The 25,802-nt window shown below is 50.7% G+C and overlaps 1 protein-coding gene across 1 annotated transcript in view; it reads right to left on the reverse strand.

Moving 5' to 3' along the window:
- The window catches only part of LOC144766601 (claudin-10-like), a 36,179-nt gene extending 18,312 nt beyond the window's left edge, over positions 1 to 17,867 (reverse strand). The window contains exon 1 of the mRNA XM_078650393.1: positions 17,648 to 17,867. Within this exon, the coding sequence (XP_078506519.1) occupies positions 17,648 to 17,867 (220 nt within the window). The remainder of the gene's footprint in view (positions 1 to 17,647) is intronic.
- Positions 17,868 to 25,802: the final 7,935 nt, after the last annotated feature.

Here is a 25,802-nt window from a genome sequence, read left to right on the forward strand (position 1 = left end):
TCCTACTTGTCCGTAGGCGGAGGGTTTCTCTTCCGATGGCGGCAGTGAGGGATGCAGGAGATATCGCTACCTCCATTACTGGTGTAGTAATGGTAATTTCTGAGATATTAGAGTTGTATGTTTGCCCAAAATGTGCACATTATGCACCCTCTGTGGTCATGCAGGTCACCCTATGTTGTCGTGCAGGTCACTTTATATTATTGTGCAAGTCACTCTCTGTGGTCATGCAGGTCACCCTATGTTGTCGTGCTGGTCACTTTATATTAGTGTGCAAGTCACTCTCTGTGGTCATGCAGGTCACCCTATGTTGTCGTGCAGGTCACTTTATATTATTGTGCAAGTCACTCTCTGTGGTCATGCAGGTCACCCTATGTTGTCGTGCTGGTCACTTTATATTAGTGTGCAAGTCGCCCTCTGTGGTCATGCAGGTCACCCTATGTTGTCGTGCAGGTCACTTTATATTATTGTGCAAGTCACTCTCTGTGGTCATGCAGGTCACCCTATGTTGTCGTGCTGGTCACTTTATATTAGTGTGCAAGTCACTCTCTGTGGTCATGCAGGTCACCCTATGTTGTCGTGCAGGTCACTTTATATTATTGTGCAAGTCACTCTCTGTGGTCATGCAGGTCACCCTATGTTGTCGTGCTGGTCACTTTATATTAGTGTGCAAGTCGCTCTCTGTGGTCATGCAGGTCACCCTACGTTGTCGTGCAGGTCATCTTATATTATCGTGCAAGTCACTCTCTGTGGTCATGCAGGTCACCCAATGGTATCGTGCATGTCACCTTATGTTATCATGCAGGTCATCCTTTGATGCCATGTATGTCGCCCTATGTTGTCATGCAGGTCATCCTCTGAGGCCATGCAGGTCACCCTATGTTGTCATGCAGGTCATCCTCTGAGGCCTTGCAGGTCACCCTATGTTGTCATGCAGGTCATCCTCTGAGGCCTTGCAGGTCACCCTATGTTGTCGTGCAGGTCACCCTATGTTGTCGTGCAGGTCACCCTATGTTGTCATGCAGGTCATCCTCTGAGGCCATGCAGGTCACCCTATGTTGTCGTGCAGGTCACCCTATGTTGTCGTGCAGGTCACCCTATGTTGTCGTGAAGGTCACCCTATGTTGTCGTGAAGGTCACCTTATATTATCGTGCAAGTCACTCTCTGTGGTCATGCAGGTCACCCGATGTTATCGTGCAGGTCACCCTATGTTGTCATACAGGTCATCCTCTGAGGCCATGCAGGTCACCCTATGTTGTCGTGCAGGTCATCCTCTGAGGCCATGCAGGTCACCCTATGTTGTCGTGCAGGTCATCCTCTGAGGCCATGCAGGTCACCCTATGTTGTCGTGCAGGTCACCCTATGTTGTCATGCAGGTCACCCTATGTTGTCATGCAGGTCACCCTATGTTGTCATGCAGGTCACCTTATGTGGTCGAGGAGGTCACCCTATGTTGTCGTGCAGGTCACCTTATATTATTGTGCAAGTCACTTCCTGTGGTCATGCAGTTCACCCGATGTTATCATGCAGATGACCTTATATTATCATGCAGGTTATCCACTTAGGCCATGCAGGTCACCCTATGTTGTCATGCAGATCATCCTCTGAGGCCATGCAGGTCACCCTATATTATCGTACTTGTCGCCCTCTGTGGTCATGAAGAACGCCCTATGTGGTCAGGTTGATACACATACATATTCATTCAGGTCCTGCAGGTCTGAGTCTCAGCACAGTTAATGACAGCCTACCCAGAAATGAAACTGGGGACCTTATCTAACCTAGCTGGCCATGCCGGGCTCTCTGTCGGGTCAGGCATGTCGCCCTACGTGGTCAAGTTGGTCACTCTACAGAGTAAAACAATCGCCCTCTGTGGCCAGGCAGTCAAATTACTTGGTCATGAGATCATCCTGTGTATATCACATGATTATCCTTCTTTGGTCATCTGATCACTCTATGCTACCATAAAGTCACTGCCTTCACCTACATTAGATGTAGGACCTTAATTTAAAAAACTGTCAACAAGTTAAGCACCCACTGGTCTATCAAACTCCTGACCGCTCTGTTGTGTCCTGTCGCGAGCTGTGCCTTCGCGGCCGCGTGTTGTTTTTGCACCACCAAAACACTCTGTGGTCATTCATTTACTAAAATAATGGCTTGGGCACAAGGTCACTAACCCTGAGGAATCCATTAAGAATGATGGACAGCTGACAGCTGCCTGAGACCCAGAGCCAGAGAAACATACACACTGGATGAAAGCCCTGGGCAGGGACTGGGCGCTCCAGGGGGCAGGAGCCCTGGAACACGTGTGACATTGACTGACACCGAGGGCAGGTCCATAGAGTGTGTCACCGGACTTGACATGAAGAATTGACCAATGAACAGGTCAACAAACAAAACAAAATACAGAAGTTACAACCATCTAGAGCTCCAGCGGGACACGTGGAGAAGGCGGGGGAGTCACAATACCCCACAATCCTGGGGAAGAGGAAGGTAGTGTGAGAAGAGTCATCTTCTTGCTACTAAGTAGAACTTTGCATCCTGTGGAAGTAATTCTAGATTTTATTAAGTCTCCGTTCAGGGGCTGGAATAATACCAGCTTGGTTTGTATGTTCTGCAGCCTTCAGGTTTCTTCAGGAGTTATTTAGACTTGGTAAGAAGGTGGACGACTGTCGAGAACGCAAAAATCCGTTGAGGACGTGTTAGCGGCTTGGGTGGTCGGACCTCTCTCATAGAAAGGAACTGTAGTGGTCAAGGGACATCAGCAGTGCACTTTCTTGTCTCCTGTAATGTGATGGTTGTTACATGTTGAGGAGAAGCGTGAGGGTCACATCCACCAAAGAGTTGATGATTGTAAGAGATGGCATGGGTAAGCATAACAAATGTTGACTGCTGAGTTGTGGAGATGGATGGACAGCTGTCCAAGTGAGCAAGGGACCCACGTCTGGGCATACCCTGCCAATTTAGGGTAACAAAGCAAAACACAAGATGATGGACGGAGCGCTGAAACTTTCCAGACACTCTCCCCCAGTCAGTTAGGCCCAGATTTCTGTACTGGGGTGACATTGTGTAGCATGCTGTCCATCAATTGTTCTATTTGCATTTGTCACCCCGAGGGGAACGGGTATGCCCAGAAGTGGGTCACGTGCTCTCTATGCCACTGGATTCAAGCTTTCCTGGCTGATGAGAGGTGATGTCCAAAACCGGTCCCAGGATTCTTGTTTCCAGTCCAGTGAGGACCTGGCCTGGCAGTTTATGCTGGACTGTTCTCATGGGGAACAGGGTCAAGACTGATTTGCGAATGGCTGGGTCTGAACTGGAAAGGCATGTGGAGCAAAAAAAAAGGATGGATTTAGGCCCAGATGTCTGCACTGGGGTCAATGTTTGACATTGTGCAGCATTCTTTCTATCAATTGTTCTTTTTGCATAAGATAAATGAAGAACAACGATTTGTCGTAAATAATTAATATTGAAAATGTTCAATTCTGAAGTTGTGAGACTGTGCAATAAATATTAGACAGACCTGTGGAAGGCGCATTGGTCTTCAATTATGCGCACTTTATGATAGGCGGGTATGCCATTTTTATCTCTCCACATCTCATCCCTCTGCAGATCTTCAACCTCATCTCTTGTCTCTTCAGCATCCTCTGTTCACTCTCCCGGAAACCAATTCCTCGCCTCTCACTTCACTGCCCATAAACATACACTGCACTCACTCACATGTAAGCACTTTCTTCTCTTCTACCTATGCCTTGTAAACAAATATTTTGAGAACTGTGTACCCCCTTTACAAACATTTAAACAGAATTTCAATTGCAACTGGTATACATGATCAATGTGCTCTGAGCTCTGCAGAGACGCCAAACAACTGAAAGGCACTGTGAAAAGATTGCACTGCTTTGAACCTCAGTACAAGAACATTCAATCGTGGTCACCAGGGCCGTACTGGCCGTAGCAGGCACCGGACATTTCCCCAGTGGGCCGCTGGGGTTGGGAGCCGATTTGGACCCCTGGAGCTGATTTTGTTACAGGGCCATTTTTGCAGCATAGCTGCAATATCGGCTGCTGTAACGAAATCGGCCACACCCTCAACCCCCAAGGGGGGTGGCCAAGCACTTTGCCAGGGCCGGTTTTGATCCCCAGTCCGGCCCTGGTGGTCCCACATAGACACCTGACACAACTCAAAGTATGCACAGTACAAGAATAAGAAGAAACACAACAGAATGGAACTAGTTAAGATTCTTGGGGAATGCAAGATTCTAAATCCATGAAATAGTAGGAGGAACTAAATCGTGGATATGCGTTTCCTCAACAATTTTAAGATTCAGTGTTTGGAAATTAATTCATGTTTTGGCCTTAATATTAAGGGCATGAAGATAGGGCCCATTCTAATGCCTTGTGGCAGGGCCAGAACCCCCGAATAACGCAATAAACAAACATCAAGCATGCTACAGCGTGAAGCTGTCCCTAAAATGCAAACATGTCCTGAGTGGAGATAAAACATTCTAGAAACATAGGGGCAGATTTACAAGTCCCATACGCCACATTTGCGCCGCCGTTGCATCACTTTTGTGACGCAGCGGCGGCGCAAAGGCAGCGCCATGCTGCAGGGTACTTACAACGGATGCCTCTGGGAGATGCGTCACGTTGTAAAGCCCTGCGCCACATGTGGGTGTGCCAGCGCAGGTGGGGGCGTTCCAGCGCAGGAACGCCTTGCAAACGTGGCTGAGTGAAAAAGCCTGCGCCTGCTTGAAGCAGGCTTAAGGATTGACTAAGCATTGTACAGATAGGGCACCCCCGAGCCTTGCTGGAGCTGCGTCGCGCTTGCGGTGTCACAGTCGGGGAGGTCAGCGTGACCAAGCTTCTCAGCACAAAATGCCTGATACAAGTTTAGCATTATAACACCTACCGTTACTGACTACAAGGCGCCAAACCTCAGGTCAGTAGCATATCAAATTGGGAGGTGGCCCCCCTGCAAGATATGCTGAAGGGCTCCTTCACACTCACATCAGTAGGGGCTGAGGGGCCCCCTCCAGAATGGGTAAGCCTGGGGGCACCCTTGCACCGCAGGGGGTGCAGGGGCCTTTTTTACCCCCTGCCTCAAATACCTCTCTCGCATCCAGTTATACCCTGTGACGAATTGGAAAAGGTGGGATCGGTACCTGAATGACTGACATCTGTCCTCTCACAGGGCTGCAGCCTGCAACGCCCGAGATTGTGATGCAAGGAGCATCACTGGCCTATAGTGGATGCCACCATAGACTATCATGGCACAGAAGGGCTGTAGAAAGGCAAGCCCTGCGTCACATTTCGAAGAAAGTTATTTTACTGCCTGGCTCCAAGCTCATTGTTTATGGCGAGGCGGGGCAAGCAGCCCAGACTTACATACACCGATTTGTTTAGAGGTATGATCGTATCTCTAAATACATCGATCTATTTAATATTTCCTTGCAGTACACATGAAGAAATTTCAGAGCAGTGCAGCCCCAGAACCCTAATAGGGAATACACTCCCACTGGTGACAGTTAATTTACAGGCCCTGGGCACATATCTATATATATAAAAACGAATGTATGTCTGTCTGACTGTCTGTCTGTCTGTCTGTTTGTCCTTTATGCATTACTACAGCATTCATCCGATCGCCATGAAACTTTGGGAAGTTGTTGAGTACACTCCCACGAAGGTTTCTGGCATAATTTGTTTTTAAATATCGGCCCCCCAGGGCCCTCAGAATATTTTGAATACTGATGTACGCAACAGACGAAAAAACAAAAAATCCTGTATCCACAAGCACTCGAATAAATAAATGGAATTAAAACGACACTTTGAAATGTTTTCCATATTAAAATGAATAAGTTTCAATAAGAATGACACAATGTAAATTGAATGTTATCATAACGAGTTTCCTTGAATTTCCTTTCTTCGGAGATCGCAGCAACGCGCGACGGGTAAGCTAGTAGCATAATAAATTAGGGACTTATTTGTAAATTACAATACTATTAACGAATGTGCCAATTTAACGATTGTTAAAAGGGGGGCGTGTGCACTTTACCAGTGGTTGACAGGGTTAGAATATAGAAAGGACAGTAGGAGAGGAGCCCCTCAGTGACTATAGCAGCATATACAGTGACACCACGAGAGGAGCCCCTCACTGAATGAATGAACGTATAGACTGACTGCAGGAGAAGAGCCCTTCAGTGACTGTAGGCTTGTATACAATGGCACCAAAAATGAGTCACTCAGTGACTGAAGGCCCATACGCACTGACAGCAGGAGAGGAGCCAGTCAGTGACTATAGGAACAGAGGGCCCGATTCACAGAACTAACTTAAAACAAAATCCTAAACTTACTACCATTTTGGTATTCACAGAAGGCATTTACTCATTTTGGTATTCACAGAAGACACTTGCTCATTTCGGTATTCACAGAAGTTAGGAGTCCTAACTTTAGGACTCCTAACTTCTGTGAATACCGAAATGAGTAAGTTTCTTCTGTGAATACCAAAATGGTAGTAAGTTTAGGATTTTGTCTTAAATTAGTTCTGTGAATCAGGCCTATACACACTGACAGCAGCAGAGGAAAAACTCAGTGACTGTAGGAACTTATACAATGACACCAAGAGTGACACCCCTCAGTGACTATAGGAACATATAAAGCGAGAGCAAAAGAAGAGCATCTCACTAAATGCGGAAATACGCCCACCCTCCACAGGTAGGAGTATTTCTGGGGCCCACCCTCCACAGGTAGGAGTACTTCTGGGGCCCACCCTCCACAGGTAGGAGTACTTCTGGGGCCCACCCTCCACCGGTAGGAGTACTTCTGGAGACCACCCTCCACAGGTAGGAGTACTTCTGGAGACCATCCTCCACAGGTAGGAGTACTTCTGGGGCCCACCCTCCACAGGTAGGAGTACTTCTGGGGCCCACCCTCCACCGGTAGGAGTTCTTCTGGGGGCCACCCTCCACAGGAAGGAGTACTTCTGGAGACCACCCTCCACAGGTAGGAGTACTTCTGGGGCCCACCCTCCACAGGTAGGAGTACTTCTGGAGACCACCCTCCACAGGTAGGAGTACTTCTGGAGACCACCCTCCACAGGTAGGAGTACTTCTGGAGACCACCCTCCACAGGTAGGAGTACTTCTGGGGCCCACCCTCCACAGGTAGGAGTACTTCTGGAGACTACCCTCCACAGGTAGGAGTACTTCTGGGGCCCACCCTCCACAGGTAGGAGTACTTCTGGAGACCACCCTCCACAGGTAGGAGTACTTCTGGAGACCACCCTCCACAGGTAGGAGTACTTCTGGAGACCACCCTCCACAGGTAGGAGCACTTCTGGGGCCCACCCTATTCAGGTGGGAATACTTCTGGGGCCCACCCTCCACAGGTAGGAGTACTTCTGGGGCCCACCCTCCACAGGTAGGAGTACTTCTGGAGACCACCCTCCACAGGTAGGAGTACTTCTGGAGACCACCCTCCACAGGTAGGAGTACTTCTGGGGCCCACCCTCCACAGGTAAGAGTACTTCTGGAGACCACCCTCCACAGGTAGGAGTAATTCTGGAGACCACCGTCCACAGGTAGGAGTAATTATGGAGCCCACCCTCCACAGATAGGAGAACTTCTGGAGACCACCCTCCACAGGTAGGAGTAATTCTGGAGCCCACCCTCCACAGATAGGAGTACTTCTAGAGCCCATCGTCCACAGGTAAGAGTACTTCTGGAGGCCGCAATCCACAGTTAGGAATACTTTTGGGGCCCACCATCCACAGGCAGGAGTACTTCTGGGGCCCACCGTCCACAGGTAAGAGTACTTCTGGGGCCCACCGTCCACAGGTAAGAGTACTTCTAGGGCCCACCGTCCACAGGTAAGAGTACTTCTGGAGCCCACCCTCCACAGGTAGGAGTACTTCTGGGGCCCACCGTCCACAGGTAAGAGTACTTCTCGAGCCCACCCTCCACAGGTGGGAGTACTTCTGCAGCCCACCCTCCACAGGTGGGAGTACTTCTGGAGCCTACCTTCCACAGTTAGGTATACATCTGGGGCCCACCGTCCACAGGTAAGAGTACTTCTGGAGCCCAACATCCACAGGTAGGAGTACTTCTGGAGACCACCCTCAACAGGTAGTAGTACTTCTGGAGCCCACCCTCCACAGGTAGGAGTACTTCTGGAGCCCACCCTTCCACAGGTAGGAGTACTTCAGGGCACACCTTCCACAGGTAGGAGTACTTCTGGAGCCCACCGTCCACAGGTAGGAGTACTTTTGGAGCCCACCCTCCACAGGTAGGAGTACTTCTGGAGCACACTGGCCAGGTGTAGGAGAACTTCTGGAGCCCACCCTCCACAGTTAGGAATACTTCTGGGGCCCACAGTCCACAGGTAAGAGTACTTTAGGAGCCCACTGTCCACAGTTAGGAGTACTTCTGGAATCCACCCCTAGGTGTAATAGTACTTCAGGAGCCCACTGTCCACAGGTAGGAGTACTGCTGGAGCCCACCGTCCACTGGTAGGAGTACTTCTGGAATCCACCCCTAGGTGTAATAGTACTTTTGAAGCCCACCGTCCACAGGTAGGAGTAATTCTGGAGCCCACCGTCCACATGTAGGAGTACTGCTGGAGCCCACCGTCCACGGATAGGAGGCCTCCAGGAGTACATGTCGGACTTTGGTTTGACCACTAGGCCCTACGAGAGACTATGCACTGATAGCAAGAGAGGGGAGACCACTGTAGCTGAGGATGTCTGCGGAAGGACGTGGCTGTCAATGGTGCAGCCGGTGCAGTGACACCGGGCATTCGAGGCATAGGGGGCCCACTGACAGCTGATTATTGCTGTATTTCACAACACAAACAGCAGTCAGAGGGTCCTTTTTACTTGCTTGGACTGGGGCCACGAGCATCCTTGCTAAGTCAGTGCTTGGTGACTGTAGGAACATAAACACTGACAGCAAGAGTGACACCCCTCAGAGACTATAGGAACATATAAACCGAGAGCAAAAGAAGAGCATCTCACTAAATGCGGAAATACGCACACCCTCCACAGGTAGGAGTACTTCTGGAGCCCACCCTCCACAGGTAGGAGTACTTCTGGAGCCCACCCTCCACAGGTAGGAGTACTTCTGGAGCCCACCCTCCACAGGTAGGAGTATTTCTGGGGCCCACCCTCCACAGGTAGGAGTATTTCTGGGGCCCACCCTCAACAGGTAGTAGTACTTCTGGAGCCCACCCTCCACAGGTAGGAGTACTTCTGGAGCCCACTCTTCCACAGGTAGGAGTACTTCAGGGTACACCTTCCACAGGTAGGAGTACTTCTGGAGCCCACCGTCCACAGGTAGGAGTACTTTTGGAGCCCACCCTCCACAGGTAGGAATACTTCTGGGGCCCACAGTCCACAGGTAAGAGTACTTTAGGAGCCCACTGTTCACAGTTAGGAGTACTTCTGGAATCCACCCCTAGGTGTAATAGTACTTCAGGAGCCCACTGTCCACTGGTAGGGGTAATTCTGGAGCCCACCGTCCACAGTTAGGAGTACTTCTGGAATCCACCCTAGGTGTAATAGTACTTTTGGAGCCCACCGTCCACAGGTAGGAGTAATTCTGGAGCCCACCGTCCACATGTAGGAGTACTGCTGGAACCCACCGTCCACGGATAGGAGGCCTCCAGGAGTACATGTCGGACTTTGGTATGACCACTAGGCCCTACGAGAGACTATGCACTGATAGCAAGAGAGGGGAGACCACTGTAGCTGAGGATGTCTGCGCCACTGACAGCTGATTATTGCTGTATTTCACAACACAAACAGCAGTCAGAGGGTCCTTTTTACTTGCTTGGACTAGGGCCAATTGCATCCTTGCTAAGTCAGTGCATCTGAGCACAGACCACAATTCTGTTGCCGCGATGTATTCTCTCTTTAAATATATATGTTTTCTGTAAAGTTTGAGCACATGGAGATATGAGCTTACTCCGATATGCACCCCTGTTTCACCGCCAGGAAACGGACTGCAGCCCCCTCTGTTTATAAACCCCACAGGCAAAGCAGGGATTCTGGCATCAATGCACCGGTCGGTGGTACAGCATTGGAACTACAGCAATCTGTTACTTACATAGCGCTTTAATACAAAGCGCTTGACGTGCGACATTCTTCAGAACATTGCCAGCACATAATGGGTACTTCATTATCCAACTTGTAGGGGTGAAATTCGGGATGACTATGAGAGGGTCAAACTGGCTTATTTTGTTCGTTATATTATGGAATTCACATTTGTGTAGCACTTCGTCGCCTTTTTTTTTCTTAGTTCCAAACTTATACGAACTGTGACTGTTGCACGAGATGCCGGATGCCCATAGGAATGAATGGCAATTACTGAATCTGTAAATACTGATTCGGTGAAATGGAGGACACATTCAAGGGTGCCAGGGTGTCACTTTGACACCATGTTGCACCCCTGAATCGTGCTTGTGTGCAGATGTGGCACACATACATGCCCTAAGGGCATGTATGTCTCCAACATGGCACAGTTGTAAATGCACTGATTTGCATTTTCAAAGGTATTCCTTATTTACCACCAACTTATAGTTGGTGGTAAATAACGAATCCTAAAATGGGAAAAGCACTCATTTGAGTGCTCCCTACATTGCAAACAGAAAAGTTGCTAAGATCCCACTTCCGCCCCCGGCCTAAAGCTTGAACACAAGAAGAAATAACTGTGGACAGATCGTAGAAAAAAAACTGAGATGACAAGAAATCTGTGCAATAACACCCCACCTGAAACATAATGTAACATTATATAAAATGCAAAACCTAAAAAACCAAAGTGGGCAGTGTGACCTCCTTAACGCCCCCAAAACTGAGTGATCATGAGGGAGGCTGAGGGCCGACATGGCAGGCGAGTGCCCTCAACAGCTGGAGGGCGCTGGTGCCACATGATGAGGGTAGCAAAAACACAATACCTCTCCCCAGCAATAAATATGACAAATGGGTATTACCTCAATTCATTACATAAACATCAATATTGTCCCAAACCACAATTATATTAACAGTTCTTTTTTTTATTAAGTCATAAGTAGGAATCCCGGTTTTATGGTATTTATATTTTAGTCATTTCCGTCTGTATTTATCCATATTTATTTGTTGCTAATTTTACCAGTATTTATCCATATTTATTTAAGATTTTGTGAAAAAATGTGTATATTTTTGCATTTATTTAACCAAATAATGTACACTCGTGCCAGAACGCCTGACAATTTTCAATGATATCTACACACTCAGATGATAAAATATGCACTTATAAGAAATCATGCACATTTTATTATCAAGGTTGTGCAAATCTACTGGTATTTAAGACTATTAATTTTCCTTTATGTTTTTTTTATCCACTTGTCTGTCAATCTGAACAGCTATTAGCCTGGCAGCCATGACTGATTTCATTTAGAATCACTCAAAAACAACCCAAATTCCGTTTTTATCCACATTTAAAAATAAATACAGACAGGAACATAAATGGTTTTCTGTCTGTATTTATCTGTAAAAATCAGTAAAAACGGAAAACTGGGAGCCTTAGTCATAAGTTTCAACATGCTATATATACCCTATACACATTAGTTATCTGTACATCCTAAATATTTACATTAAGCCCCAAACACAAATATATACATGAAGGTCATTCCAATCCTACTCATTCCATACACATACCCGCACGCATCAATCAAGCCATACACAACACAAACTACATCAGACTAACAGCCTGATTCATGAAGCTAAATTGCACTCGCAAAGGGCCAGATTCTCAGAATCTTGCCTTTTGCGAGTGCAATTTTGGCATTTGGGATTCACAATCCCAAATGCAAAAATCGCTAATGAAGAATTAGCTAATATGCGAGGATTAGCATTTAAGGAATCTCTATTAGAGATTCCTTAAATGCTATTCATGACACTTTCAAAAATTGCGATTTTGCTAATTTGGGCCGCTATTTACCGAGAGGTCAGACCTCTCGGTAAATAGCAAAAACTCAGAAAAATGCTTTTAAAAGCATTTTTCTAAGTTGCATGTTGCACACACACATGTCCTTTGGACATGTGTGTGCGCAACACCTGTTCAAATGTGCATTTTAGGGGTGCTACAGGGTGTCCTTTGGACACCCCTGGCACCCTTAAAATCGCTATCTTATTTGCGAGTAGTAAATTGCTACTCGCAAATAAGGGATACTCCCCATTCATTCCTATGGGCCTTTTGGCCCATAGGAATGAATGGGGAGTTATTCCTTTTTTTGCGAGTAGGAAATTTCTACTCGCAAATAGAGAACATGTAGGAATCGCTATTTATTTAGCAATTCCTACATGAATACCGTTTTGCGTGTCCTCAATAGCGAGTCGCTATGATTCGCTATTAGGGCCACGCAAAACGGCCCGTACATGAATCAGGCTGTAAGATACATAAAACATTACAATATACACAAAAGTTACAATATCTACAAACACTGAAGACAATAATAAAAGCAAAAAGCGCCAATGATGAGAGAACACGTGTGTACCCAAAGTAACACCACAAACAGGAGTATGCGTGCCCCCTGGCAGCACACTGGAGTACACACCCAAAGGAACAGCCGCTGACGCAGCACGCTCGCGGGCTCGTGCTGGGGCGCGGGACCAACCCCATCACGGATCCTACACAAATGACAAACATAGTCAAAGGGCATCAGTCAGGGGTAACAGTGACCCCCAACGCAACCCCTGAAACACGTGCAAATTGTACACTAAAGCCAGAGAGAACCACGGTATCGGGGTCCAGAGACACAAGTTATTTCAGGGTACAAATGTACAGGTAGGTACATGTCGCAGCTGAGGGTCACTCTTGCTTGTGTATCTCCGATGAATGTATGATGTTACAACGCAAACAATTACAACGCATGCTTTTACAACGCGGTATTTACATTGCAACTAACATTACATCGCATGATTTTACAATGCATGCATTACAACGCATTTCTAAAAACTCTCATTACAACGCATTATATTACAACACATAGCATTACAACGCATAATACTTTTCGGGTAACAGTAGGGTAAGTGTTGGATAGTGTAGGGTTAAAAATTACTATTCCAATCTACCCAAAACCCATACCGGTGCTAAAACCAAAAAATCTCCATTACTTACCATATAATGCGTTGTAATGACATGCGTTCTATGACATGAGTTGTAATGACATGCGCGTTCTATGACATGCGTAGCAGTGGCATGTGATGTAAAGTCAATTGTGTTGTAACAGTTGCATTGTAAAAGCAGTGCGCTGTAATGCCTGCGCTGTAATGGATGTTACCCATCTCTGATGGAGCACAGGCCCTCACCAGGACCCACAGACTGATGACGTAAGATTCCCTTGCGTAAAGAAAAAATACCTTACGTCAATTTACAATGGTAACATACCTGAACCCACCGGCATAACATAAGATAAAGTCCGCACTATAGGACAATGTGGACTCATGGTTGGCAGAGCGCGGGGGGGGGCTTAGCCAGTCTCCCCTCGGTTTGCCAGCGACCCTGGGATATGCAACTGGACCCTCCTAGAGGTTGCAGACCCCCAGTACAACAGCAGCCCCTCGTCAAGTGGTTCCCGGCCCCCCAGCACCTCTTCCCAGGGTGGATAGAGCTCCAGCAGCCCCTCCCAGGGTGGATAGAGTTCCAGCAGCCCCTCCCAGGGTGGGTAGAGCTCCAGCAGCCCCTCCCAGGGTGGATAGAGCTCCAGCAGCCCCCTCCCAGGGTGGGTAGAGCTCCAGCAGCCCCCTCCCTGGGTGGATAGAGTTCCAGCAGCCCCCTCCCAGGGTGGATAGAGCTCCAGCAGCCCCCTCCCAGGGTGGATAGAGCTCCAGCAGCCCCCTCCCAGGGTGGATAGAGCTCCATCAGCCCCCTCCCTGGGTGGATAGAGCTCCAGCAGCCCCCTCCCAGGGTGGATAGAGCTCCAGCAGCCCCCTCCCAGGGTGGATAGAGCTCTCAGCAGCCCCCTCCCTGGGTGGATAGAGCTCCAGCAGCGCAGCCCCCTCCCAGGGTGGATAGAGCTCCAGCAGCCCCCTCCCTGGGCGGATAGAGCTCCAGCAGCCCCCTCCCAGGGTGGATAGAGTTCCGGCAGCCCCCTCCCAGGGTGGATAGAGTTCCAGCAGCCCCCTCCCTGGGTGGATAGAGCTCCAGCAGCGCAGCCCCCTCCCAGGGTGGATAGAGCTCCAGCAGCCCCCTCCCAGGGTGGATAGAGCTCCAGCAGCCCCCTCCCTGGGCGGATAGAGCTCCAGCAGCCCCCTCCCAGGGTGGATAGAGTTCCAGCAGCCCCCTCCCTGGGTGGGTAGAGCTCCAGCACCCCTCTCCCAGGGTGGATAGAGTTCCAGCAGCCCCCTCCCTGGGTGGATAGAGTTCCAGCAGCCCCCTCCCAGGGTGGATAGAGTTCCAGCAGCCCCCTCCCTGGGTGGATAAAGTTCCAGCAGCCCCCTCCCAGGGTGGATAGAGTTCCAGCAGCCCCCTCCCAGGGTGGATAGAGTTCCAGCAGCCCCCTCCCAGGGTGGATAGAGTTCCAGCAGCCCCCTCCCTGGGTGGATAGAGTTCCAGCAGCCCCCTCCCTGGGTGGATAGAGTTCCAGCAGCCCCCTCCCAGGGTGGGTAGAGCTCCAGCAGCCCCCTCCCTGGGTGGATAGAGCTCCAGCAGCCCCCTCCCAGGGTGGATAGAGCTCTCAGCAGCCCCCTCCCTGGGTGGATAGAGCTCCAGCAGCCCCCTCCCAGGGTGGATAGAGCTCCAGCAGCCCCCTCCCTGGGTGGATAGAGCTCCAGCAGCCCCCTCCCAGGGTGGATAGAGCTCCAGCAGCCCCCTCCCAGGGTGGATAGAGCTCCAGCAGCCCCCTCCCAGGGTGGATAGAGTTCCAGCAGCCCCCTCCCTGGGTGGATAGAGTTCCAGCAGCCCCCTCCCAGGGTGGATAGAGTTCCAGCAGCCCCCTCCCTGGGTGGATAAAGTTCCAGCAGCCCCCTCCCAGGGTGGATAGAGTTCCAGCAGCCCCCTCCCTGGGTGGATAGAGTTCCAGCAGCCCCCTCCCAGGGTGGATAGAGTTCCAGCAGCCCCCTCCCTGGGTGGATAAAGTTCCAGCAGCCCCCTCCCAGGGTCGATAGAGTTCCAGCAGCCCCCTCCCAGGGTGGATAGAGTTCCAGCAGCCCCCTCCCAGGGTGGATAGAGTTCCAGCAGCCCCCTCCCTGGGTGGATAGAGTTCCAGCAGCCCCCTCCCTGGGTGGATAGAGTTCCAGCAGCCCCCTCCCAGGGTGGATAGAGTTCCAGCAGCCCCCTCCCTGGGTGGATAGAGTTCCAGCAGCCCCCTCCCTGGGTGGGTAGAGCTCCAGCACCCCTCTCCCAGGGTGGATAGAGCTCCAGCAGCCCCCTCCCAGGGTGGGTAGAGCTCCAGCACCCCTCTCCCAGGGTGGATAGAGTTCCAGCAGCCCCCTCCCAGGGTGGATAGAGCTCCAGCAGCCCCCTCCCAGGGCGGATAGAGCTCCAGCAGCCCCCTCCCAGGGCGGATAGAGCTCCAGCAGCCCCCTCCCAGGGTGGATAGAGCTCCAGCAACCCCCTCCCAGGGTGGGTAGAGCTCCAGCAGCCCCCTCCCAGGGTGGATAGAGCTCCAGCAGCCCCCGCCCAGGGTGGATAGAGCTCCAGCAGCCCCCTCCCAGGGTGGGTAGAGCTCCAGCAGCCCCCTCCCAGGGTGGATAGAGCTCCAGCAACCCCCTCCCAGGGTGGATAGAGCTCCAGCAGCCCCCTCCCAGGGTGGATAGAGCTCCAGCAGCGCAGCCCCCTCCCAGGGTGGATAGAGTTCCAGCAGCCCCCTCCCTGGGTGGATAGAGCTCCAGCAGCCCCCTCCCAGGGTGGGTAGAGCTCCAGCACCTCTTCCCAGGGTGGATAGAGCTCTCAGCAGCCCCCTCCCAGGGTGGATAGAGCTCCAGCAGCCCTCTCCCAGGGTGGATAGAGTTCGCAGCAGCCCCCTCCAAGGGTGGATAGAGCTCTCAGCAGCCCCCTCCCAGGGTGGATAGAGCTCCAGCAGCCCCCCCCTCCCACTCCCAGGGTGGATAGAGCTCTCAGCAGCCCCCTCCCAGGGTGGATAGAGCTCCAGCAGCCCCCTCCCGGGGTGGATAGAGCTCCAGCAGCCCCCTCCCAGGGTGGGTAGAGCTCCAGCAGCGCAGCCCCCTCCCAGGGTGGATAGAGCTCCAGCAGCGCAGCCCCCTCCCAGGGTGGATAGAGCTCCAGCAGCCCCCTCCCAGGGTGGATAGAGCTCCAGCAGCGCAGCCCCCTCCCAGGGCGGATGGAGCTCCAGCAGCCCCCTCCCAGGGTGGATAGAGCTCCAGCAGCCCCCTCCCAGGGTGGGTAGAGCTCCAGCAGCCCCCCAGCAGCCCCCCAGTAACTCTTCCCAGGGTGGATAGAGCTCCGGCAGCCCCCTCCCAGGGTGGATAGAGCTCCAGCAGCCCCCGCCCAGGGTGGATAGAGCTCCAGCAGCCCCCTCCCAGGGTGGGTAGAGCTCCAGCAGCCCCCTCCCTGGGTGGATAGAGTTCCAGCAGCCCCCTCCCTGGGTGGATAGAGTTCCAGCAGCCCCCTCCCAGGGTGGATAGAGTTCCAGCAGCCCCCTCCCTGGGTGGATAGAGTTCCAGCAGCCCCCTCCCAGGGTGGGTAGAGCTCCAGCAGCCCCCTCCCAGGGTGGGTAGAGCTCCAGCAGCGCAGCCCCCTCCCAGGGCGGATAGAGTTCCAGCAGCCCCCTCCCTGGGTGGATAGAGTTCCATCAGCCCCCTCCCAGGGTGGATAGAGTTCCAGCAGCCCCCTCCCTGGGTGGATAGAGTTCCAGCAGCCCCCTCCCTGGGTGGATAGAGTTCCATCAGCCCCCTCCCAGGGTGGATAGAGCTCCAGCAGCCCCCTCCCTGGGTGGATAGAGCTCCAGCAGCCCCTCTCTGGTTGGATAGAGCTCCAGCAGCCCCCTCCCTGGGTGGATAGAGCTCCAGCAGCCCCCTCCCAGGGTGGATAGAGCTCCAGCAGCCCCCTCCCTGGGTGGATAGAGCTCCAGCAGCCCCCTCCCAGGGCGGATAGAGCTCCAGCAGCCCCCTCCCAGGGTGGATAGAGCTCCATCAGCCCCCTCCCAGGGTGGATAGAGCTCCAGCAGCCCCCTCCCTGGGTGGATAGAGCTCCAGCAGCCCCTCTCTGGTTGGATAGAGCTCCAGCAGCCCCCTCCCTGGGTGGATAGAGCTCCAGCAGCCCCCTCCCAGGGCGGATAGAGCTCCAGCAGCCCCCTCCCAGGGTGGATAGAGCTCCAGCAGCCCCCTCCCTGGGTGGATAGAGCTCCAGCAGCCCCCTCCCTGGGTGGATAGAGCTCCAGCAGCCCCCTCCCAGGGTGGATAGAGTTCCAGCAGCCCCCTCCCTGGGTGGATAAAGTTCCAGCAGCCCCCTCCCAGGGTGGGTAGGGCTCCAGCCCCCCCCCCCTGCGGAGGTCAGAGCCCCCCCCCCCCGCACGCACCCTCCAGGGTCAGCAGCCCCCCCTCCCCCTGCACGCACCCTCCAGGGTCAGCAGCCCCCCCTCCCCCTGCGGTGGTCAGCCCCCCCCCTGCGGTGGTCAGAGTCCCCCCCTGCGGTGGTCAGAGTCCCCCCCCCCTTGCACGCACCCTCCAGGGCCAGCATGGACGGGAAGTCCTTGCAGTTGGAGATGCCGGTGGAGTCGGTGATGCACGTCTTCCAGAGGTTGGACCAGAAGGTGGCCGTGGTGATGACGGTGCCGTCGATGCTCGACACCTTCCAGTAGTCGGTGGGCAGCGTGGAGCAGACCAGCACCCAGCCCGACAGCGCCAGCAGCAGGGCCACGATCTCCCCCGCCATGCTGGCCATGGGCACGGGTGAGGGTCAGAGGGCGCGGGGGGCAGAGCTGAGGGCACGGGGGAGGGCAGAGGGCACAGGTGAGGGCAGAGGGCGCGGGGTAATTGAGGTCAGAGGGCACAGGAGTAGGAAGCGAGGGCCTAGGAAGAGCAGAGGGCACAGGTGATGTCAGAGGGGTAAAAGCTGAGGGCAGAGGGTTCAAAGTTGAGGGCACAGAGGTTAGAGCTGAGGGCAGAGGGGTCAGAAGTGAGGGCCTAGGAAGAGCTGAGGGCACGGGTGAGGGCAGAGGGCACAGGGGAGGGCAGAGGGCACATGAGGAGGGCACAGGGGTAAGATCTGAGGGCAGAGGGTAAGAACTGAGGGCAGAGGGGTAAGAACTGAGGGCAGAGGGGTAAGAACTGAGGGCACGGGTGAGGGCAGAGGGCACAGGTGAGGGCAGAGGGCACAGGGGTAGGAAGCGAGGGCCTAGGAAGAGCAGAGGGCACAGGTGAGGTCAGAGGGGTAAAAGCTGAGGTCAGAGGGGTAAAAGCTGAGGGCAGATAGGTAAGAGCTGAATGCAGAGGGTTCAAATTTGAGGGCACAGGGGTAGGAGCTTAGGGCAGAGGGGTAAGAACTGAGGGACCAGCGAGGGCAGAAGACACCGGGGTAGGAGCTGAGGGCAGGGGTTGAAGCCGGTGGGCACCGGGGTAAGAGGTGAGTGAGGGCTCAGGGTTGATCAGATGGCAGAAGATTCAGAGCTGAGGGCGCGGGTGAGGGCAGAGGGCAACACGGCAAGGACCGAAGGCCCTGCTTGGGGTCAGAGGGTGGTTCCGGGGCAAGATTTGATGGCCAAGGGGTGAGGGCGCTCCGTCGGAGCCGGGCAACGCTCAGAGCTGAGGGCGCAGGAGGGAGAGGAACAGACGGGCGCGGGGCTCAGGATAGAGCCCCTCTGGCAGACACGGAGGTAAGAGGGTAAAAGTGGGATGCAGCAGGTGGAAAGGCTCGGGGGGGCCGGGGTGAGAGCGGGGGCGCTGCGGGGGGGCGTCACTGGGGTTTCTTCTCTCTCCAGGTTCCTGCCCCGTGGTTGGTGTCTGCTCTCCAGACCTTAGCTTCCCTCCCGCACCCTCACACACACGCACCTGCCCACCAGCGGACTCCTCCCCCCCCCAGCCCCACCTCACACAGCCTTCCCTGAGCCCTCCTCCTCCAGTCACAGCCCCCAGGAGGCCTTGCTTCCACCCCTCGTGCCTCCCATCTTCAGCCTCACACCCTCTTCTAACGAGAGTCTCACACCCAGGGCTTTAAAGGAAAATGTGGAAGTGCAGGGACTCAGAGTGCCTGCCTGCTGCTCAGAAGTGCCGATGCTCTCCCATTAAAAGTGTTACACAAGTGCCGAGCAGCGCAGGTACTCTCAGAATGAAGGTTTTGCACCAATGCTGAGACGCACAGGTAGTCTCTAATAAAGGTGTTGAACCAGTGTTGAGGCGTGCAGGTACTCTCTTATTACAAGCTTCTCACCAGTGATGACAGGTACTCTCCCACTAAAAGTATTGAACCAGTGGTGTGAAGTGCAGGTACTCTCCCACTAAAAGTATTGCATCAGTGATGAGAAGTGCAGGTGCTCTCCCACTAAAAGTATTGCATCAGTGATGAGAAGTGCAGGTGCTCTCCCACTAAAAGTATTGCATCAGTGATGAGAAGTGCAGGTGCTCTCCCACTAAAAGTATTGCATCAGTGATGAGGAGTGCAGATTCACCCCCATTAAAAGTGCTGCACCAGTAATAAGAAGTGCAGCTTCTCTCTCACTAAAGGTATTGAACCAGTGTTGAGGCGTGCAGGTACTCTCTTATTACAAGCTTCTCACCAGTGATGACAGGTACTCTCCCACTAAAAGTATTGAACCAGTGGTGTGAAGTGCAGGTACTCTCCCACTAAAAGTATTGCATCAGTGATGAGAAGTGCAGGTGCTCTCACACTAAAAGTATTGCATCAGTGATGAGAAGTGCAGGTGCTCTCCCACTAAAAGTATTGCATCAGTGATGAGAAGTGCAGGTACTCTCCCACTAAAAGTATTGCATCAGTGATGAGAAGTGCAGGTACTCTCCCACGAAAAGTATTGCACCAGTGAAGAGAAGTACAGGTACTCTCCCACTAAAAGTATTGCATCAGTGATGAGGAGTGCAGATTCACTCCCATTAAAAGTGCTGCACCAGTGATAAGAAGTGCAGCTTCTCTCTCACTAAAGGTATTGAACCAGTGTTGAGGCGTGCAGGTACTCTCTTATTACAAGCTTTTCACCAGTGTTGAGAAGTGCAGGTACTCTCCCACTAAAAGCATTGCATCAGTGATGAGAAGTACTGGTACTCTCCCACTAAAAGTATTGAACCAGTGTTGAGGCGTGCAGGTACTCTCTTATTACAAGTTTTGCCCCAGTGATGAGGAGTGCAGATTCACTCCCATTAAAAGTGCTGCACCAGTGATAAGAAGTGCAGCTTCTCTCTCACTAAAGGTATTGAACCAGTGTTGAGGCGTGCAGGTACTCTCTTATTACAAGCTTTTCACCAGTGATGACATGTACTCTCCCACTAAAAGTATTGAACCAGTGGTGTGAAGTGCAGGTACTCTCCCACTAAAAGTATTGCATCAGTGATGAGAAGTGCAGGTGCTCTCCCACTAAAAGTATTGCATCAGTGATGAGAAGTGCAGGTGCTCTCCCACTAAAAGTATTGCATCAGTGATGAGAAGTGCAGGTACTCTCCCACTAAAATTATTGCATCAGTGATGAGAAGTGTAGGTACTCTCCCACGAAAAGTATTGCATCAGTGATGAGAAGTGTAGGTACTCTCCCACGAAAAGTATTGCGTCAGTGATGAGAAGTGCAGGTACTCTCCCACGAAAAGTATTGCACCAGTGATGAGAAGTGCAGGTACTCTCCCACTAAAAGTATTGCATCAGTGAAGAGAAGTACAGGTACTCTCCCACTAAAAGTATTGCATCAGTGATGAGGAGTGCAGATTCACTCCCATTAAAAGTGCTGCACCAGTGATAAGAAGTGCAGCTTCTCTCTCACTAAAGGTATTGAACCAGTGTTGAGGCGTGCAGGTACTCTCTTATTACAAGCTTTTCACCAGTGTTGAGAAGTGCAGGTACTCTCCCACTAAAAGCATTGCATCAGTGATGAGAAGTACTGGTACTCTCCCACTAAAAGTATTGAACCAGTGTTGAGGCGTGCAGGTACTCTCTTATTACAAGTTTTGCCCCAGTGATGAGGAGTGCAGATTCACTCCCATTAAAAGTGCTGCACCAGTGATAAGAAGTGCAGCTTCTCTCTCACTAAAGGTATTGAACCAGTGTTGAGGCGTGCAGGTACTCTCTTATTACAAGCTTTTCATCAGTGATGACAGGTACTCTCCCACTAAAAGTATTGAACCAGTGGTGTGAAGTGCAGGTACTCTCCCACTAAAAGTATTGCATCAGTGATGAGAAGTGCAGGTGCTCTCCCACTAAAAGTATTGCATCAGTGATGAGAAGTGCAGGTGCTCTCCCACTAAAAGTATTGCATCAGTGATGAGAAGTGCAGGTACTCTCCCACTAAAAGTATTGCATCAGTGATGAGAAGTGCAGGTACTCTCCCACGAAAAGTATTGCACCAGTGAAGAGAAGTACAGGTACTCTCCCACTAAAAGTATTGCATCAGTGATGAGGAGTGCAGATTCACTCCCATTAAAAGTGCTGCACCAGTGATAAGAAGTGCAGCTTCTCTCTCACTAAAGGTATTGAACCAGTGTTGAGGCGTGCAGGTACTCTCTTATTACAAGCTTTTCACCAGTGTTGAGAAGTGCAGGTACTCTCCCACTAAAAGCATTGCATCAGTGATGAGAAGTACTGGTACTCTCCCACTAAAAGTATTGAACCAGTGTTGAGGCGTGCAGGTACTCTCTTATTACAAGTTTTGCCCCAGTGACGAGGAGTGCAGATTCACTCCCATTAAAAGTGCTGCACCAGTGATAAGAAGTGCAGCTTCTCTCTCACTAAAGGTATTGAACCAGTGTTGAGGCGTGCAGGTACTCTCTTATTACAAGCTTTTCACCAGTGATGACAGGTACTCTCCCACTAAAAGTATTGAACCAGTGGTGTGAAGTGCAGGTACTCTCCCACTAAAAGTATTGCATCAGTGATGAGAAGTGCAGGTGCTCTCCCACTAAAAGTATTGCATCAGTGATGAGAAGTGCAGGTGCTCTCCCACTAAAAGTATTGCATCAGTGATGAGAAGTGCAGGTACTCTCCCACTAAAAGTATTGCATCAGTGATGAGAAGTGCAGGTACTCTCCCACGAAAAGTATTGCACCAGTGAAGAGAAGTGCAGGTACTCTCTCACTAAAAGTATTGCATCAGTGATGAGAAGTGCAGGTACTCTCCCACTAAAAGTATTGCATCAGTGATGAGAAGTGCAGGTGCTCTCCCATTAATAGCATTGCACCAGTGATGAGAAGTGCAGGCACTCTCCAATTAAAAGTATTGAACCAGTGTTGAGAAGTGCAGGTACTCTCCCACTAAAAGTATTGCACCAGTGATGAGAAGTGCAGGTACTCTCCCACTAAAAGTACTGCACAACAGATGAGACATGCAGGTATTCTCCCATTATTAATATTGCACCAGTAATGAGAAGTGCAGGTACTCTCCCACTAAAAGTACTGCACAACAGATGAGACATGCAGGTACTCTCCCATTAATAGTATTGCACCAGTGATGAGAAGTGCAGGTACTCTCCCACTAAAAGTACTGCACAACAGATGAGACATGCAGGTACTCTCCCATTAATAGTATTGCACCAGTGATGAGAAGTGCAGGCACTCTCCAATTAAAAGTATTGAACCAGTGTTGAGAAGTGCAGGTACTCTCCCACTAAAAGTATTGCACCAGTGATGAGAAGTGCAGGTACTATCCCACTAAAAGTATTGCATCAGTGATGAGAAGTGCAGGTACTCTCCCACTAAAAGTATTTCACCAGTAATGAAAAGTGCAGGTACTCTCCCACTAAAAGTACTGCACAACAGATGAGACATGCAGGTACTCTCCCATTAATAGTATTGCATCAGTGTTGAGAAGTGCAGGTACTCTCCCACTAAAAGTATTGCATCAGTAATGAGAAGTGCAGGTACTCTCCCACTAAACGTATTGCACCAGTGATGAGAAGTGCAGGTACTCTCCCACTAAAAGTATTGCATCAGTGATGAGAAGTGCAGGTACTCTCCCATTAATAGTATTGCACCAGTGATGAGAAGTGCAGGCACCCTCCAATTAAAAGTATTGAACCATTGTTGAGAAGTGCAGGTACTCTCCCATTAAAATGATTGCACCAGTGATGAGAAGTGCAGGTACTCTCCCACTAAAAGTATTGCATCAGTGATGAGAAGTGCAGGCACTCTCTCACTAAAAGTATTGCATCAGTGATGAGAAGTGCAGGTACTCTCCCACTAAAAGTATTGCATCAGTGATGAGAAGTGCAGATACTCTCCCACTAAAAGTATTGCATCAGTGATGAGAAGTGCAGGTACTCTCCCACTAAAAGTATTGCATCAGTGATGGGAAGTGCAGGTACTCTCCCATTAAAAGTATTGCATCAGTGATGAGATGGGCAGGTGCTCTCCCACTAAATGTATTGCACCAGTGATGAGAAGTGCAGGTACTCTCTCACTACAAGTATTTTACCAGTAATGAAAAGTGCAGGTACTCTCCCACTAAAAGTACTGCACAACAGATGAGACATGCAGGTACTCTCCCATTAATAGTATTGCACCAGTGATGAGAAGTGCAGGCACTCTCCAATTAAAAGTATTGAACCAGTGTTGAGAAGTGCAGGTACTCTCCCATTAAAAGTATTGCACCAGTGATGAGAAGTGCAGGTACTCTCCCACTAAAAGTATTGCATCAGCGATGAGAAGTGCAGGTACTCTCCCACTAAAAGTATTGCATCAGTGATGAGAAGTGCAGGTACTCTCCCACTAAAAGTATTGCATCAGTGATGAGAAGTGCAGGTACTCTCCCACTAAAAGTATTGCATCAGTGATGAGAAGTGCAGGTACTCTCCCACTAAAAGTATTGCATCAGTGATGAGAAGTGCAGGTACTCTCCCACTAAAAGTATTGCATCAGTGATGCAATGGGCAGGTGCTCTCCCACTAAATGTATTGAACCAGTGTTGAGGCGTGCAGGTACTCTCTTATTACAAGTTTTGCACCAGTGATGAGGAGTGCAGATTCACTCCCATTAAAAGTGCTGCACCAGTGATAAGAAGTGCAGCTTCTCTCTCACTAAAGGTATTGAACCAGTGTTGAGGCGTGCAGGTACTCTCTTATTACAAGCTTTTCACCAGTGATGACAGGTACTCTCCCACTAAAAGTATTGCATCAGTGATGAGAAGTGCAGGTACTCTCCCACTAAAAGTATTTCACCAGTAATGAAAAGTGCAGGTACTCTCCCACTAAAAGTATTGCATCAGTGATGAGAAGTGCAGGTACTCTAATAAATAATAATAATAATAGGGGCATTTGTAGAGCGCTGAGTTACGCACACCGGCGTGTCCCCGCGCTAAGGTGAGAGAGACAGAAACTGGGAGTTTAGCTGAAGGGCGGGCAGTCTATCTGACATATAGGTAAGTTTTTAATTTAGCACGGAACTTAGTTTCTGCCGGTTCTAAACGTAGATCCACCGGAAGTTTGTTCCAATGATTTGTATTGCATCTCTCCCACTAAAAGTATTGCATCAGTGATGAGAAGTGCAGGTACTCTCCCATTAATAGTATTGCACCAGTGATGAGAAGTGCAGGCACTCTCCAATTAAAAGAATTGAACCAGTGTTGAGAAGTGCAGGTACTCTCTTATTACAAGCTTTTCACAAGTGTTGAGAAGTGCAGGTACTCTCCCACTAAAGGTATTGAACCAGTGTTGAGGCGTGCAGGTACTCTCCTATTACAAGCTTTTCACCAGTGTTGAGAAGTGCAGGTACTCTCCCACTAAAAGTATTGAACCAGTGTTGAGGCGTGCAGGTACTCTCTTATTACAAGTTTTGCCCCAGTGATGAGGAGTGCAGATTCACTCCCATTAAAAGTGCTGCACCAGTGATAAGAAGTGCAGCTTCTCTCTCACTAAAGGTATTGAACCAGTGTTGAGGCGTGCAGGTACTCTCTTATTACAAGTTTTGCCCCAGTGATGAGGAGTGCAGATTCACTCCCATTAAAAGTGCTGCACCAGTGATAAGAAGTGCAGCTTCTCTCTCACTAAAGGTATTGAACCAGTGTTGAGGCGTGCAGGTACTCTCTTATTACAAGCTTTTCACCAGTGATAACAGGTACTCTCCCACTAAAAGTATTGAACCAGTGGTGTGAAGTGCAGGTACTCTCCCACTAAAAGTATTGCATCAGTGATGAGAAGTGCAGGTGCTCTCCCACTAAAAGTATTGCATCAGTGATGAGAAGTGCAGGTGCTCTCTCACTAAAAGTATTGCATCAGTGATGAGAAGTGCAGGTACTCTCCCACGAAAAGCATTGCATCAGTGATGAGAAGTACTGGTACTCTCCCACTAAAAGTATTGAACCAGTGTTGAGGCGTGCAGGTACTCTCTTATTACAAGTTTTGCCCCAGTGATGAGGAGTGCAGATTCACTCCCATTAAAAGTGCTGCACCAGTGATAAGAAGTGCAGCTTCTCTCTCACTAAAGGTATTGAACCAGTGTTGAGGCGTGCAGGTACTCTCTTATTACAAGCTTTTCACCAGTGATGACAGGTACTCTCCCACTAAAAGTATTGAACCAGTGGTGTGAAGTGCAGGTACTCTCCCACTAAAAGTATTGCATCAGTGATGAGAAGTGCAGGTGCTCTCCCACTAAAAGTATTGCATCAGTGATGAGAAGTGCAGGTGCTCTCTCACTAAAAGTATTGCATCAGTGATGAGAAGTGCAGGTACTCTCC

This window comes from Lissotriton helveticus, chromosome 7 (genome assembly GCF_964261635.1).
Source record: "Lissotriton helveticus chromosome 7, aLisHel1.1, whole genome shotgun sequence".
Lineage (NCBI taxonomy): Eukaryota > Metazoa > Chordata > Amphibia > Caudata > Salamandridae > Lissotriton > Lissotriton helveticus.